This window comes from Alosa sapidissima, chromosome 5 (assembly GCF_018492685.1).
Source record: "Alosa sapidissima isolate fAloSap1 chromosome 5, fAloSap1.pri, whole genome shotgun sequence".
Taxonomy (NCBI): Eukaryota; Metazoa; Chordata; class Actinopteri; order Clupeiformes; family Clupeidae; genus Alosa; species Alosa sapidissima.
Window position 1 is genome coordinate 32,212,490 of NC_055961.1, and position 12,784 is coordinate 32,225,273.

The window sequence follows — 12,784 nt, forward strand, 5'->3', positions numbered from 1 at the left end:
AAAGCCCTGTCCTGCATGTTAAAACTATAAACATTGCGATATTTACATTTTTAGCTGTGACTGTACAATGGTCATATGGTTTTGCAAAACCATGATATATCAAACTACAACATCTTTTCTACCATTCTTTTATACTGTTGAAGGCAGTAGGCTGTGGTCATTTTCACATATTGTACACATCCACACAAATCTTAAAAAAGACATAATGTTCCATGCTAATCAAGCGTCAGTTTTTGAGTCAAGTGTTCAAACTCTTCTCATTTTGTTAAATACAGCGGCCCTAAACGTAGTCAGGTTTATCTAAAGGTGCGGCCTGCGAGGGGTCATGTAGTTCACCTTTTCATGTTGTGTTTGTCTCCACCTATATATTTCCAGCTAAGTATCACTGAGTAATGGGTGAACTTTCTGCATGTTTCACACTCTATTGTGCACAGACAAGTCTTATTTTATTCTCAAGAGAACATTAGGTCAGAAGGCCAAGGTAGATGATCAAAGCACTAAGCCGCGGCACACAGCGTTTGTTTACCCTCAGCTCTGAAGAAGGCGTTATGAAAGCTAAACGAGGAAAAAAAGGGGAGGCACAAGATCAAAGGAATACATTCATCTTGTTTCAATCTCTCTAATAGTTGTCTAATATTCTTGGAAAGTTCTTTGCTGCATTTCAAAACTTTGCACAAGGATCCAGCTTGTATTGATTACTTGACAAACACTGATTGAGTGGTAGGCTACATTGTTATGGGCAGGGCAGCAGTGTATAAACGAGAGAGCACTCTGTGGATGTAGATGCAGGGGGAGAGCACAGGTGAGCTGAGCTCCTACGGCGGTGCAGAATGGCTCTGAGACTCGACTCTGCTCTCTGCTGGGTAGTTCTGGTGCAGCTGCTCGGTCTGCAGATCCTGGCAGGTGAGTGATTGCTGCTGATGCCAAACATCTCACTCCCCTGCTTTATAAATATCATACGGGCTGGCAAGCTCAAGAATGTGTGAGGTTTGGTATACAGGCAAATGATGATCTAAGTATAACAGTGTGAAAAGTATCAAAACCAGTAATCATGGTGATGAAATTAAGTATGAATTTTGGTGTCAGTCTTACAGTGTTGTGTACCAAAAAAACACTACATGTATTGTTTGAACCTTTATTTAGCACCCAGTAACTTCTAGTTGGTAACATTTGGTCTACTCTCCCTCTCATCCTCTATTCACTAATTGGGTTGACCTTCCACCTTTCTCATTAAGAGCCCTTGAAGGAGGCACCAGTTAGTCTCTCTGTGGTCAGCGATGTCTCCAACGAGGCTCCACAGCTTTACCACACCTCAGCTCTGCCCCGTGGTTCGCTCCTGGGGGCTTTGAAAAGACTACAGGACGCAAACAGTGATTTCAAGTAGGTCTCTTACAGCTATAGGACACGTTACATAAGACGTCGCAGACTGGACTAGACTTAAATTGGAAATATGATTCTATAGTTACCTTGTATACTTTTTCTAGTATCACCAGATAGGACTATTGCTTATGATCACGACAGCAACAGTATTGACAGTAATGATAAAAGATTTTTACTCTTTAGCATTTTTGCCTCAATGTCTTTGTCTACAGATTTACTGTGACGGAGGATCCTGACTATGGTTTTTACCTGGAAAGCGTGAACGGTGTGGCTGGAAGTGAATCTGACCACACCTACTGGCAAATACTGACCGATGTCCATGGAAGCCCGACCCCTATAGATGTTGGTCAGTAGCCTACCTTGAGATCCATTGTTTAGACAACTAAAGAATATCTATTCTCTGATGAGGTAAAGCTAAATGTAGATATGGCTTACAGCAAAATCTCTGTTTTGCTGTAAGCCATACTCGAATTTCCTTACAAAAACTAGTAGTGTTAATGTCTGTAGTGTATAGTATCTTAGGGTTAATGTCTGTAGTGTATATTATCTTGGGGTTAATGTCTGTAGTGTATAGTGTCTTGGGGTTAATGTCTGTAGCGTATAGTATCTTAAGGCTAATGTCTGTTGTGTATAGTGGTTAATGTCTGTAGCATATAGTATCATACGTAATGTGAAAACATAGAATAGGTATCTTTGCTGTGAAAATTGATGTATTTTATCTCTAGTGATGCCATACTATTATTTTATATAATATTATGCAATTTAATGTATTTATTTTTTCTGCAGGAGTTGGTTGCTATACCCCAAAACCTTATGAACATATCATTCTGAAGTTAACAACTTGGTGAACAAGAAGTATGAGATGACTCAATAAGTGATAACCTATTCAAATTAACATCCTGCTTACTATAAATAAAAGTGACAAATGCATCATTACTGAATAAAAGCCAATTGTGCAGTGTCATTGAATCTTGTGTCATGCTGTGTGAAGTGAAATAGGCCTGGTTGTTGACTGACCACTGTGAGAAAATCACTACCTTTTTTAGAATTTAACACATTTCCTGTGCATGTCTGAAATTACTTCCTTTAAATCATTGTGAAACAAAGAGACTTTGTGATAGTATTGCCATTGCTAACCTTCCTCATTCTCTCCATGAGGAAAAGGTTTAACAAAATAAATACTTCTGGGTAGCAGTCATTTATCTCTTTATCCATATGCAAACAGGTTTGTTGAGTTACTTACTCTTTTTTAGGTTGTGTGTATCTTACATTATTACATTATTCATCATTTAGCAACTTACAGTGAACTAACTTCAGTCCTCTTGGAGTAACTTGGTGTTCAGTGTGTCTTTTTTAGGGTTTTATGTTATTTCAATTCAACAAACATTCCAAGATATAAATTGATATGGAGGTATTGAAAGACTTTGGAACGGTGTGTGCATGCAGGTTTCACATTGTGAATAGAATTTAAAACCTTTTTTAATCCCTCACATCTTGTGCAGCACACAAAATATAAGAGTGATAGAAAATACGTTTTCTGCTTCGACAACATTACTGTACAGTATAACCATATCTGTCTTGTGTAATGAGATTAATAGATCAGTTTCTATTATTTGTCTATTTTTGCATTCAAAAACAAATAGTGAATTCATATATTACTTGTTCATTCATCTGCACCTTCTAGCTTACCTCTGCATCTCAGTCACAGTGCTGGGCCCCAACAGCTGAAGTGCTCCTCCTGAGACCTTATCCTAGAGTTGGATGACTGTCAAAGTGTTTCTTTGGACCCACATTTTAAAATGCAAATGACGGTTTTGAGGTTTTTGAGGGCCAAAAGTGGCAAACGTGTGCTTTATGAACATAAATGTTGTTCACTCACTTTTAAAAGTTGAGAATTCTGAAGTTTATAACTTGGAATGCAATTGAGATGTCTTAGCACCTGGTTTTAAAGGTGACATTGTCATTGTTGGAAAGATTCCCAGGGCACACAGGATTGAGGAACACGGAAGTGCGTATAAAGGAACTATGTAATGTAATGGGAGCTGATAGAAGAACTTTTGACCATGTCTCAATGACAGGTCGCAATGACACTTCCTTACCAACATCTACTTAAGATACACTTGCAAGTGAACGACCTGCACCATTGGGTACTGGGGCACAAATTCACACACAGAATGGCTCTGAGACTCTTCAATGTTATCTGCTTTGTAGTTCTGTTGCAGCTGGGACTCCAGATTACCACTGGTGAGTAAAATCCTGGATACTGGCGTGTGGGCAGAATGTGTATTTCAGCTATTATTCATTAATTTATGTTAAAAGTAGGGCTGTCAATCGAATAAAAAATGTAATCGAATTAATTACATACTCTGTGATTAATTAATCTAAATTATTCGCATATCATTTTTGCTGTGATAGTATTTTAAATATTTAAATTCAAATGAATCATTGAATAATCAGCATTAGTGACATTAAAGTTTAAAAACTCTTTTATTATTATTTTCACTGTTCAAATAATGGCCATAATAATCTATGATATGACCTATTATGCTGAGGAAATAAATTCAAAAGTGCTACGGGAAGAAGTTTTTTTTCACATACAAGGCATTTCAGGCCACAGATATAACCTAGGGGACACAATGAAAATAAATGAACAGTTCCGACTTTAGAGTTGACGAACTCTGGTGATATGCAAATTCCTTGCTGCAGACATTGCAGAGGACTTTATTTTAATCAACACTCTATTTTTACCAACACCATCAGGCCGTTTTTTAAAAGTAAATGTTCCAATCAATGATCTAGGCAGCAGGCTTGTGCAAAATTCCAGAATTGAATTGAAACTGGCTCTTAAATTCCAAATCAATTCTTGAATTTTACTTGCATTTCAATTGTGGTAGCAAACAGGAAGCAGAATTACAATTCGAATTGTGCACAACCCTGCTAGGCAGCACATTTTCTGATCTCTCCTTCATTTTACAGTCTAATGATTACTGACTTGAACGGCTCGGGGTCAAAGGTCATATGGAATTGATTAATCTGCTCTTTTTTTTAATCAGTTATTTTTTCTCAAATTAATTAATCGAAATGAATCAGTTATTTTGACAGCTCTAGTTAAAAGTGTATTTTTAAAAGTGTTTTATCGACAATTTTGTCAAAGCTAATTTAAGGTGAAAACATTGTTTCATTACATGCTTAATATGTTAATGAAAAGTAATGTCTTCAGACCCAGTACTTAACCTTATAGGCTGTCAAAACATTTCTTTGATGACTTCTGATGTTTTTTAAAGATCCTTTGCAGGGGGTACTAATCAGACTCTCTGTCATAAATCACATCAACCAGCAACCTCCACAAGAGTACAATGCTATAGCCAAGCAAGGCGGTGTGCTCCTGGGTGCCATGAGAAGACTACAGCTAACTAACCAGGACTTCAAGTAAGCATGTTGTGATATGGTGTACAGAGTTTAGAGTTTGATAGGACAGCACAGATGTGAATGATAACCAAAAACGGAATCGGTACTAGTGTTTGGAAGCTGTGCCTATTTGCATTTGCATTCCTTTGTCTAATATGATAATGCCACGTTGTGCTACAGTAAATGCTGTGCTGTAATATATTTTGCTTCAATGTTATCTTAGCAGAAGTCCAAATGTCTACTAAAATATCTTTGTCTATAGCTTCACTGCGTCAGAGAATCCTGACTATGGGTATTACCTTCAGAGTGTGAACGGAGTGGCTGGAAACAATGCTGATCACACCTACTGGCAGATTCTGTCCGACTCTAATGGAACACAAACCCCTACAGCTGTGGGTGAGTACACTGGCATCCACTTATGTTTGTGTTATCATGCTAACAGCCAGTTGAAAATGATTCACAGCAAACATCTCATTGCAGCAACATTACATTTTTGTAAAGAAATTCCTTTTGATTGTATGCTATGTTTATGGTAAGAAGTGATATTCCTTTTCATTCATGTATTTTTTTTATTTGTAATATTAATGTCTTTTTACCAGGCCATCAATATGTGTAAATAAGAAGTTGATTTCAATGTCTTGCCTAAAATAAAGTTTGAAATAATAACAATAAAAAGATTAAATATCAATTGAAGGATCTAGTGACTGCAGATATTTCACAGGCAATGACAACACATTCTTTTTTTGCAGGAGTTGGCTGTTACATTCCAAAGAAAAATGAGCACATCATCTTCAACTTCACCACTTGATGAACAGAAATATAGAAATACATATCCATGAGTGCAATCTTTCCAACTTGAGCACCATCTATGTCTGGGCCCCTTCTGTCCTACTTGCCAATAGCCCTGTGAAAGGCTTAAATATCACATTAGCTGTTTTTAATCCAAAACAAATCTGTATTTCTTATTCCCATTTCCAGACAGTTGTATCTACACTTCAGAGTTGGTAAATGTTTGATGATGAGTGCTGAGGAGTGAATGTGTGCAAAGTCAGTATAGTGTAAGTTCAGAGTTCGGATGGCCTGGGGATAAAAATTTCTCCTGAGTCTCTCAGTTCTGGCTTTGTGACTACATAGGCGTCTTCTTGATTTCAGCGGTAGGAATAATCCATTGTTAGGATGAGAAGAGTCCTTCAGAATCTTTTGGGCTCTTAGGAGTACTCTTCTGGAATAGATATCTTGTAGAGCAGGGAGTTGAGTTCTTATAGTACGTTCAGCTGAGCGCACTACTCTCTGCAGAGTACTACAATCTCTAACTGTGGAGTTCCCATACCAGGTGATGATGCTACCAGTTAGAACACTCTCAACCGCTGAAGTGTAGAAGGCCTTCATGATGGATGTAGAAACTTTGAATTTCCTTAGCTGACGAAGGAAGTAGAGTCGTTGTCTGGACTTTTTCAGAACATATTGAGTGTTAACAGTCCATGTTAAGTCTTCAGTAATGTGGACACCAAGGTATTTAAAACTTGTGACTCTCTACAGGTTGCCCGCTGATCATTAGTGGGGTGTAACTGTAGTTCTGCTGCTGCCTTCTGTAATCCACTACCATTGCAAGTAGGAACTGTCTCTTGAGCCAATGATGTGTTAAAGATATAAGTGAACACAGGAACTAACTGAGCAGCGCAGGATTTCAAAACCCTGTTAGAAATTCCATCCGGTCCAGTAGCTTTTCTACAATTAACCCTCCTAAAGGCATTGCTCACATCGACCTCAGAGACACAGAAAGGTGCATCCTCATTTGCTTCACATGCTGCAGCTAGTCCAATATAGTCCGTGTTTTTCATGTCAAAGCGGGCATAAAAAGCATTAAGTTCATCAGGGAGGGCTTTACTCACATTCATCATAGGAGGGGACTTTCTTTCAAAGCCAGTGATGGTTCGGAGTCCTTTCCACACTCGTGCTGGATCACCCTCCAAGAAAAATGTTATGTGGAATGTTTGGAAATCTAGGGTTCATTTGACCCCAGATGTTCTCACAATTGCTGAATACTGACTGCACCCCCCTACAAACAGAGCAGCCCCCGGAGGCGGCCAGGTATCTGCTCTTCATGGCCCTGTCCACCTCCACTGCTCTAGTGGCCCAGTCGCTCAGCCTCCTTATCGGTACTTCCCCATGAATCATGTGGTGTGCAAATTGCTGTGCAAATAAAATGTTGACTTGAATCGATCAAAATGTTAAAAGTGCTAGCTTATCAGAATCAAGCAAACATCACTGCAGTTGATAACAACCTGATTCCATGCATAGATATTTTAAACAAGACCTGCTACTACACACTTCATTATGGTGCTACACAAGTAAAATGTTTATTTTTAAAATGTACATTTGTTTAAGATTAAAGATTAAGCTTGTCAGAATCAAGCAAACAACACTGAAGTTGATAAAAGGGCCTGGTTCTGACATTGTCATAAGGACAGATTGCAAAGTCATTGTGTTGATTACGAATGTGTATATAAGGCAGCAGACACCAAGAGTACGCCCTAGATATTTGGGATCTTTTGCTACAGGGGAAACGCTGGAATACAGCTGCAAGTAAAAGAACCAGCACCAGTAAAGACTATTGATAAACAGGATGGCTCTGAGACTCTTCACTGTTCTCTGCTTCACAGCTCTGGTGCAGCTTCTGGGGCTCCAGATTACAGCTGGTGAGTGAAAGCTTGTGGTAGAAATACTTCTCATAAAAGCCCAATACATTACCAGGTGTCGGGGGTCATGGAATTATATCTGTTTATGAATTTATTTGAAATATAACTGTATTCTTGAAAAGGTTTGGGCTTGCATCTTGAAAAAGCAATTTTATGTCCTTACACATGCAATACTGGCATAAAATAACAAACACGTTCATGGTGATACTCCTGAAGGACCATGGAGGGAATTATCTGTGGGAATTTATTGTTAGAGCCCCCTTTGCGTTCTCTCGCAATACTTGTGTTCCCACCAAATACCATTGACTTTGCGAGGGAACGCAAAATGTGTTGCGAGGGAACGCAAAAGTATTGTAAGGGAGGGAACGCAAAACATATTGTGAAGGGAATGCAAAAGTATTGCAAGGAACACAAAAGGGACCTCTAAAAAATAATAATTCCCACTATGGTCCTTCGGGGGCTCCGTAAAATACAGTTACATTACAAAAATAAAATATTTTGAGCACTGTCAATTGTCTTGGCACTCAGTATTCCACTTAACATTGACACTATGGTACTGAATTTAAATGGCAACAATGATTTAACTTCACATAACATTATTTCCTACACACTAACCATATATTATTATGATGACTTTTTTTTCTTTAGAGCAATACCCGGATGTAGAAATCCATATCACTGTCCAAGACAAGATCAGCAATGAACATGTACAGGGGAATTATAAAACCTTGATGAGGCCAGGTGGTATTCTCCTGGGTGCTATGAAAAGGCTAACGGAATGTAACCAGGACTTCAAGTAAGTCGAGACAAGACATGGTCTAGAATTCAGGACGGGATTAGACAAGTCATGACCTTAATAAACAAGATAACAAAAAAAGTTTCTCTTTGTTCACTGAATGCCAAAATGTAGCCTACTGTAATGAAATCTAACGCTATCTATTACTATGATATTGCATCATGCTGAATGCAGGTGTACCCTGGTTTGGTTAAATCTCCCGTCTGTCCCTTTGTTTTTGTTCATAGGTACACTGTGACATACAATGATGACTACGGGTATTACCTTCAGAGTGTGAACGGTGTGGCTGGAAACGATGCTGATCACACCTACTGGCAGATTCTGTCCAACAGGAGTGGAAAGCTAGACCCAACAGATGTGGGTGAGTACACCGAAACGCACCTGTGAGGATCAGCATATCCCAGTTAACAGCCATTTATTATCCAGAATTAAAACGTACCATTTATGTTTCGGTTTATGTTTACTTATAGTTCATTAATTAATCAAAGCAATGGCATCCCATAGATAAAGTCATAGATATGTTAAATGATGTAACAAATGTACCTTGTGCATAATTTAGTGAAAACATCTTTATAGTCAGCTTCAGCTGTCTTGTAATACAGGGGAAAAAAATCAACACTAACTCACAAGAGAGGCTTTCATACATGAATCACTCACAGACCTAAACCAAATCTGACAATGTATCTGACATTTTAAATGACACTGGCATTGAGTTCTATTCGTGAGCAATGACAGCAAATAATAACATGTCTTTTTAATTTTTGCAGGAGTTGGCTGTTATATTCCAAAGGCATATGAAACCATTGTCTTTAATTTCACCAAATGGTAATGGCAAGATGGAGTAAACTTCAGGCATCAGTAACCATCATCTAACCCCATCCGAAAAACACCTAGTAATATTTTCTCCACATTGTAGGTCCCCCTTTTACACAACACCCTCACTCGCGGCCAGTCCTGTGAAAGGGTGTAACAAGATTAAAGTTTCAGATTAGCTGTCTTTAATCCACACAGAAACTCTGAGCAAATTGAGAACTCACAATCTCACAGACGTCCCGGGATTTCTAAGGTTTCCTGCTCCTTGATGATCATGCCTGTGGTGTACCATATAGCATAAGAGAAATTCCTCCAATCTAAAAATGAATGAGTCAGTCCATGTAGATCCCATGGGGGAAGAGTTCTAGATTGTCCAGTTACACCATCGGATCCATTACACAAATCCCATGACCCAAAGAGTAGAATGCAAAGAAGCTTCTCATGTGTTAACATCCAGTCAAGAGTCTTGATTCATGCTGGAGATATATCCCAGTGCATCATGTTGAATAAAATGCAGTAGTCAAGCCAGTCTTTGTCCATTTTATAGTCTGTATTGCTTGTAAACCGAGTCAATCTATGTGGTTTTTAAGGTGGTGACAATGATCCATCCTCTACCCCACTGTTGCTAAAAGAAGTGAAACCCATTTTGCAAAGTAAAGAAAATGAACTTCTACATTTATATACATGTATTACTTGCCATATATTTTGTTGATGAAAGAATTATAATAATAAACGTCAAGGTTATTCAAAACAAAATGACTGTAAGTCAAGGAATAACAGGGGCAGTTAGCCCACTGAGGTCTGTGAGGAGACATCACTCACCACAGGAGATGAAGCAGTCGCACTGGCAGGTGTCACAGCCGGTGAACCAGCGCTTCCAGCCCGACTCCTTCTTCTGGCAGTCGGTGATGCGGCTGCAGCCTCGCTTGGGCTCGCCCTCGTAGGACTTGGTGGCGCAGGAGGAGGTGCAGGTCCCGTCCAGCTCCCGCTCACTCACCTCCACCCGCCCGCGCCTACAAACCCCTGAGACATGACAGGACAGGGACACAACAAGCAGTGTGGTAGAATGGATGGGGGGGGGCAAAATTATACCCATGTATAGAAAAAAAATACATGGGCAAAATTATACCCATGTATAGGCCATACTTATATAAATATTACATAAATATTAACCACACACCCGCGCTTCCAACCTCCTGAGACATGAAAAACGAAACAGAACAAGCAGTGCGGTAGAATGGGGACAAAAATCATAGCCATGTATAGTCACACTTATAAGTATAAACTACAGGCCTGCAGTTTACAATATCAATGTAGTAACCACGATTAACAGTGGAGAAATTACAGTAATGGTAGCAGAACCACTGAAGCAATAGAATTGCTCCATCCTTCCTTAACTTGTTAGGTACAACAGTCAGTACCTTCAAATGGACACTGCTACATATTAAAGAAATCATGCCGTTTCAGGTCATGTCTTGGTAATATGGTAATACCGCTATGTCTATGAGGTGGGTGGGATTTGTTGAATTGACAAAAGGATGCCTCAATAATAAGAGATAGACTTGTTCCAATTTATTGTTTCAAATATCATACAAGAAATATATATCAAAAAAGGCAATGTATACGGCAATGAAAAAGGTTATAAAAGAGATTTTCAAACTGCATAAAGTTGCAAAAGCTTGATGACAAATGTGTTACTGATGGTGTGACACACCATTATATCTAAAATACAGCTCACTGAGGGGAAAACACACATGCACGTCTATGCAAGTCATTTCTGTGAGTGGGAGCTCCTTGCCCTTGAGCTCTAGATATCTGGCTTACTGAGGCAGGAGGGTTTGGCCGTCCACTTCCCGTTTGACTGGCAGGCCCGTGCAGGGTCACCGATGAGCATGAAGCCAGGTCGGCAGACGTACCGCACCACAGAGTCCACCCACCAGTCATTCCCATAGACAAAGCCATTCACGTCCACATCAGGCTGACCACAGTTTACTGCATAGCAGAACACAGGACACCCAGGGCAGGGATGAGCAGTGGCAGGTGTCAATGTATAGACAAGACAGATATAAGATGTCTTGAATGTGCCTATATTCACAGTGGGCATATGTTGGTAACACCGAGCTGACATCTTAGCCACTTATATGATTGTCATTTGCATGTCTAATGTCTAATTATAGTAAACATTACAATGAGCTAACATACACACTGGGGATGTTACGGATGTAGCTTTGTACTCTATAGTACACTGAAGCACTTTTTTAGCATTTACTGTATGTTAAACTCAGTACCTCGGCAGAAAGATTTGTATCCAAACCAGCAGCAGTCGGAGTTGCCACAGGGATCCCTCTTCAGCTCGCGATGTCTTCCCTTACATCCTCCCACACACACCGGAGCAGTGCCTGACCAGTAGGTATCGGCCACAACCTCTGGCTCTACACCTGAGTTACGGCATTCATTTAACATCTGTGTCACACAGTAGACATACTCCCAACCATACCTCCTTACTAAAACTCTGACATATGACTGCTATCGACACATAGGACTTTACTACGTATGAAATATTCATCAGTTGATTGATAAAGCTAACTGTACATATTGATTGGTAAATATTCTTCAGTTGATTGGATATTAAATATTCATCAGTTTATTGGTAAAGCTGACAGTGCATGTTGCTTCATAGACTTGTAAGATACAGATGCAGTGTACACATTCTCATATCATTATTGCCTTTAGATGAAATATACAGCTGCTGCATACTTGTGGTGGTTACAAATGTCATATCTTACCACTGCCTTGTTCTGCTTCCTCCTCTGCTCCTGCATCAAGAAGGGACACCTGGGTGACCACTCCATATGAAGAGCCCAACAGCAAGAGAAGCAGTGCGGCCAGCCTCATAGTGCCCGATCGTAGCGTCACTGCGAGAGGGCAACCTCACTCGTCAACTCTTCATCCTGGCACATGGCTTGTTTTTCAGTCTCTGTGAAGTGTGGTGAAACCGGCTCTAAGAACATTAGATTATCATCCAAAGAGAACAGATTGAAAAATGAGTTTGAAAATCCCTTGTTGAGGTCACCAGATCACAAGCCAAAAACAGTTAATGTGGTGATTTAAGGTGTTTATTTTCCTCAGGAATTCTCCCGCTTGGGATTTGTGGGAATGATCTCTCCAACATGGAGAGAGGGCTATTTACACTAAGCCCTAAGGCCTGGCTAATCCTTTCCTCCAGCGACAACACCACCGGCATAACCGGCAGACAACTGGAACAAGGCAGCTAAACAGAATGACTCTCAAGAGATTACTGTTACTTCAACTCCAAGACCTGCATGAGCAGAACAATAGAAAGGAATGTAAAGGCAACAACAATAACATTCAAATTATTAGGAAAATGTTTTATGAATGCTCCTCCTGCATTTCAAGCTCCTATGCAATTCAAGCTATTCTGAAAAATAGTCTTCAATGCTAAATGATATAATATTTCCTAAGACTAAAGACATATACAAGGCCTGGGGAGAAGACCTGAGTGCCACTCTGTTGACCTAGTGGTACATCGATTGGATTAGTGTCAGTATTAAAGCGCCCTCGCTTGCTCTTACACTCCCTCACTGTTGTTTGTCCAGCCAAATCATCCTTACTTCCGTGCCAATCCATCTGACATTGATGACCTGGTGGACTCTTCTAATGAAATGAA

At 39.7% G+C, this 12,784-nt stretch overlaps 1 protein-coding gene across 1 annotated transcript; it reads right to left on the reverse strand.

The window, feature by feature from the left end:
• Positions 1 to 9,255: 9,255 nt before the first annotated feature.
• On the reverse strand, positions 9,256 to 12,675 carry si:ch211-117m20.4 (CUB and sushi domain-containing protein 1). Its single transcript, XM_042092859.1, has 5 exons — positions 11,883 to 12,675; positions 11,385 to 11,534; positions 10,921 to 11,088; positions 9,919 to 10,119; positions 9,256 to 9,721 (listed from the first exon to the last, which is right to left on the reverse strand). The coding sequence occupies exons 1-5, from the start codon at positions 11,989 to 11,991 to the stop codon at positions 9,708 to 9,710; spliced, it is 642 nt and encodes a 213-aa protein (XP_041948793.1). The 5' UTR covers positions 11,992 to 12,675; the 3' UTR covers positions 9,256 to 9,707.
• Between the last annotated feature and the right edge of the window lie 109 nt (positions 12,676 to 12,784).

What these genes read in the sequence shown, in the direction of transcription:
- si:ch211-117m20.4 (XM_042092859.1), bottom strand. Translation starts at nt 11,991, where the DNA reads ATGAGGCTGGCCGCACTGCTTCTCTTGCTGTTGGGCTCTTCATATGGA. An exon ending in ATACAAATCTTTCTGCCGAG is followed by an intron (nt 11,089 to 11,384) that starts GTACTGAGTTTA and finishes TCTGCTATGCAG; the next exon opens with TAAACTGTGGTCAGCCTGAT. An exon ending in GGCCAAACCCTCCTGCCTCA is followed by an intron (nt 10,120 to 10,920) that starts GTAAGCCAGATA and finishes GTCATGTCTCAG; the next exon opens with GGGTTTGTAGGCGCGGGCGG.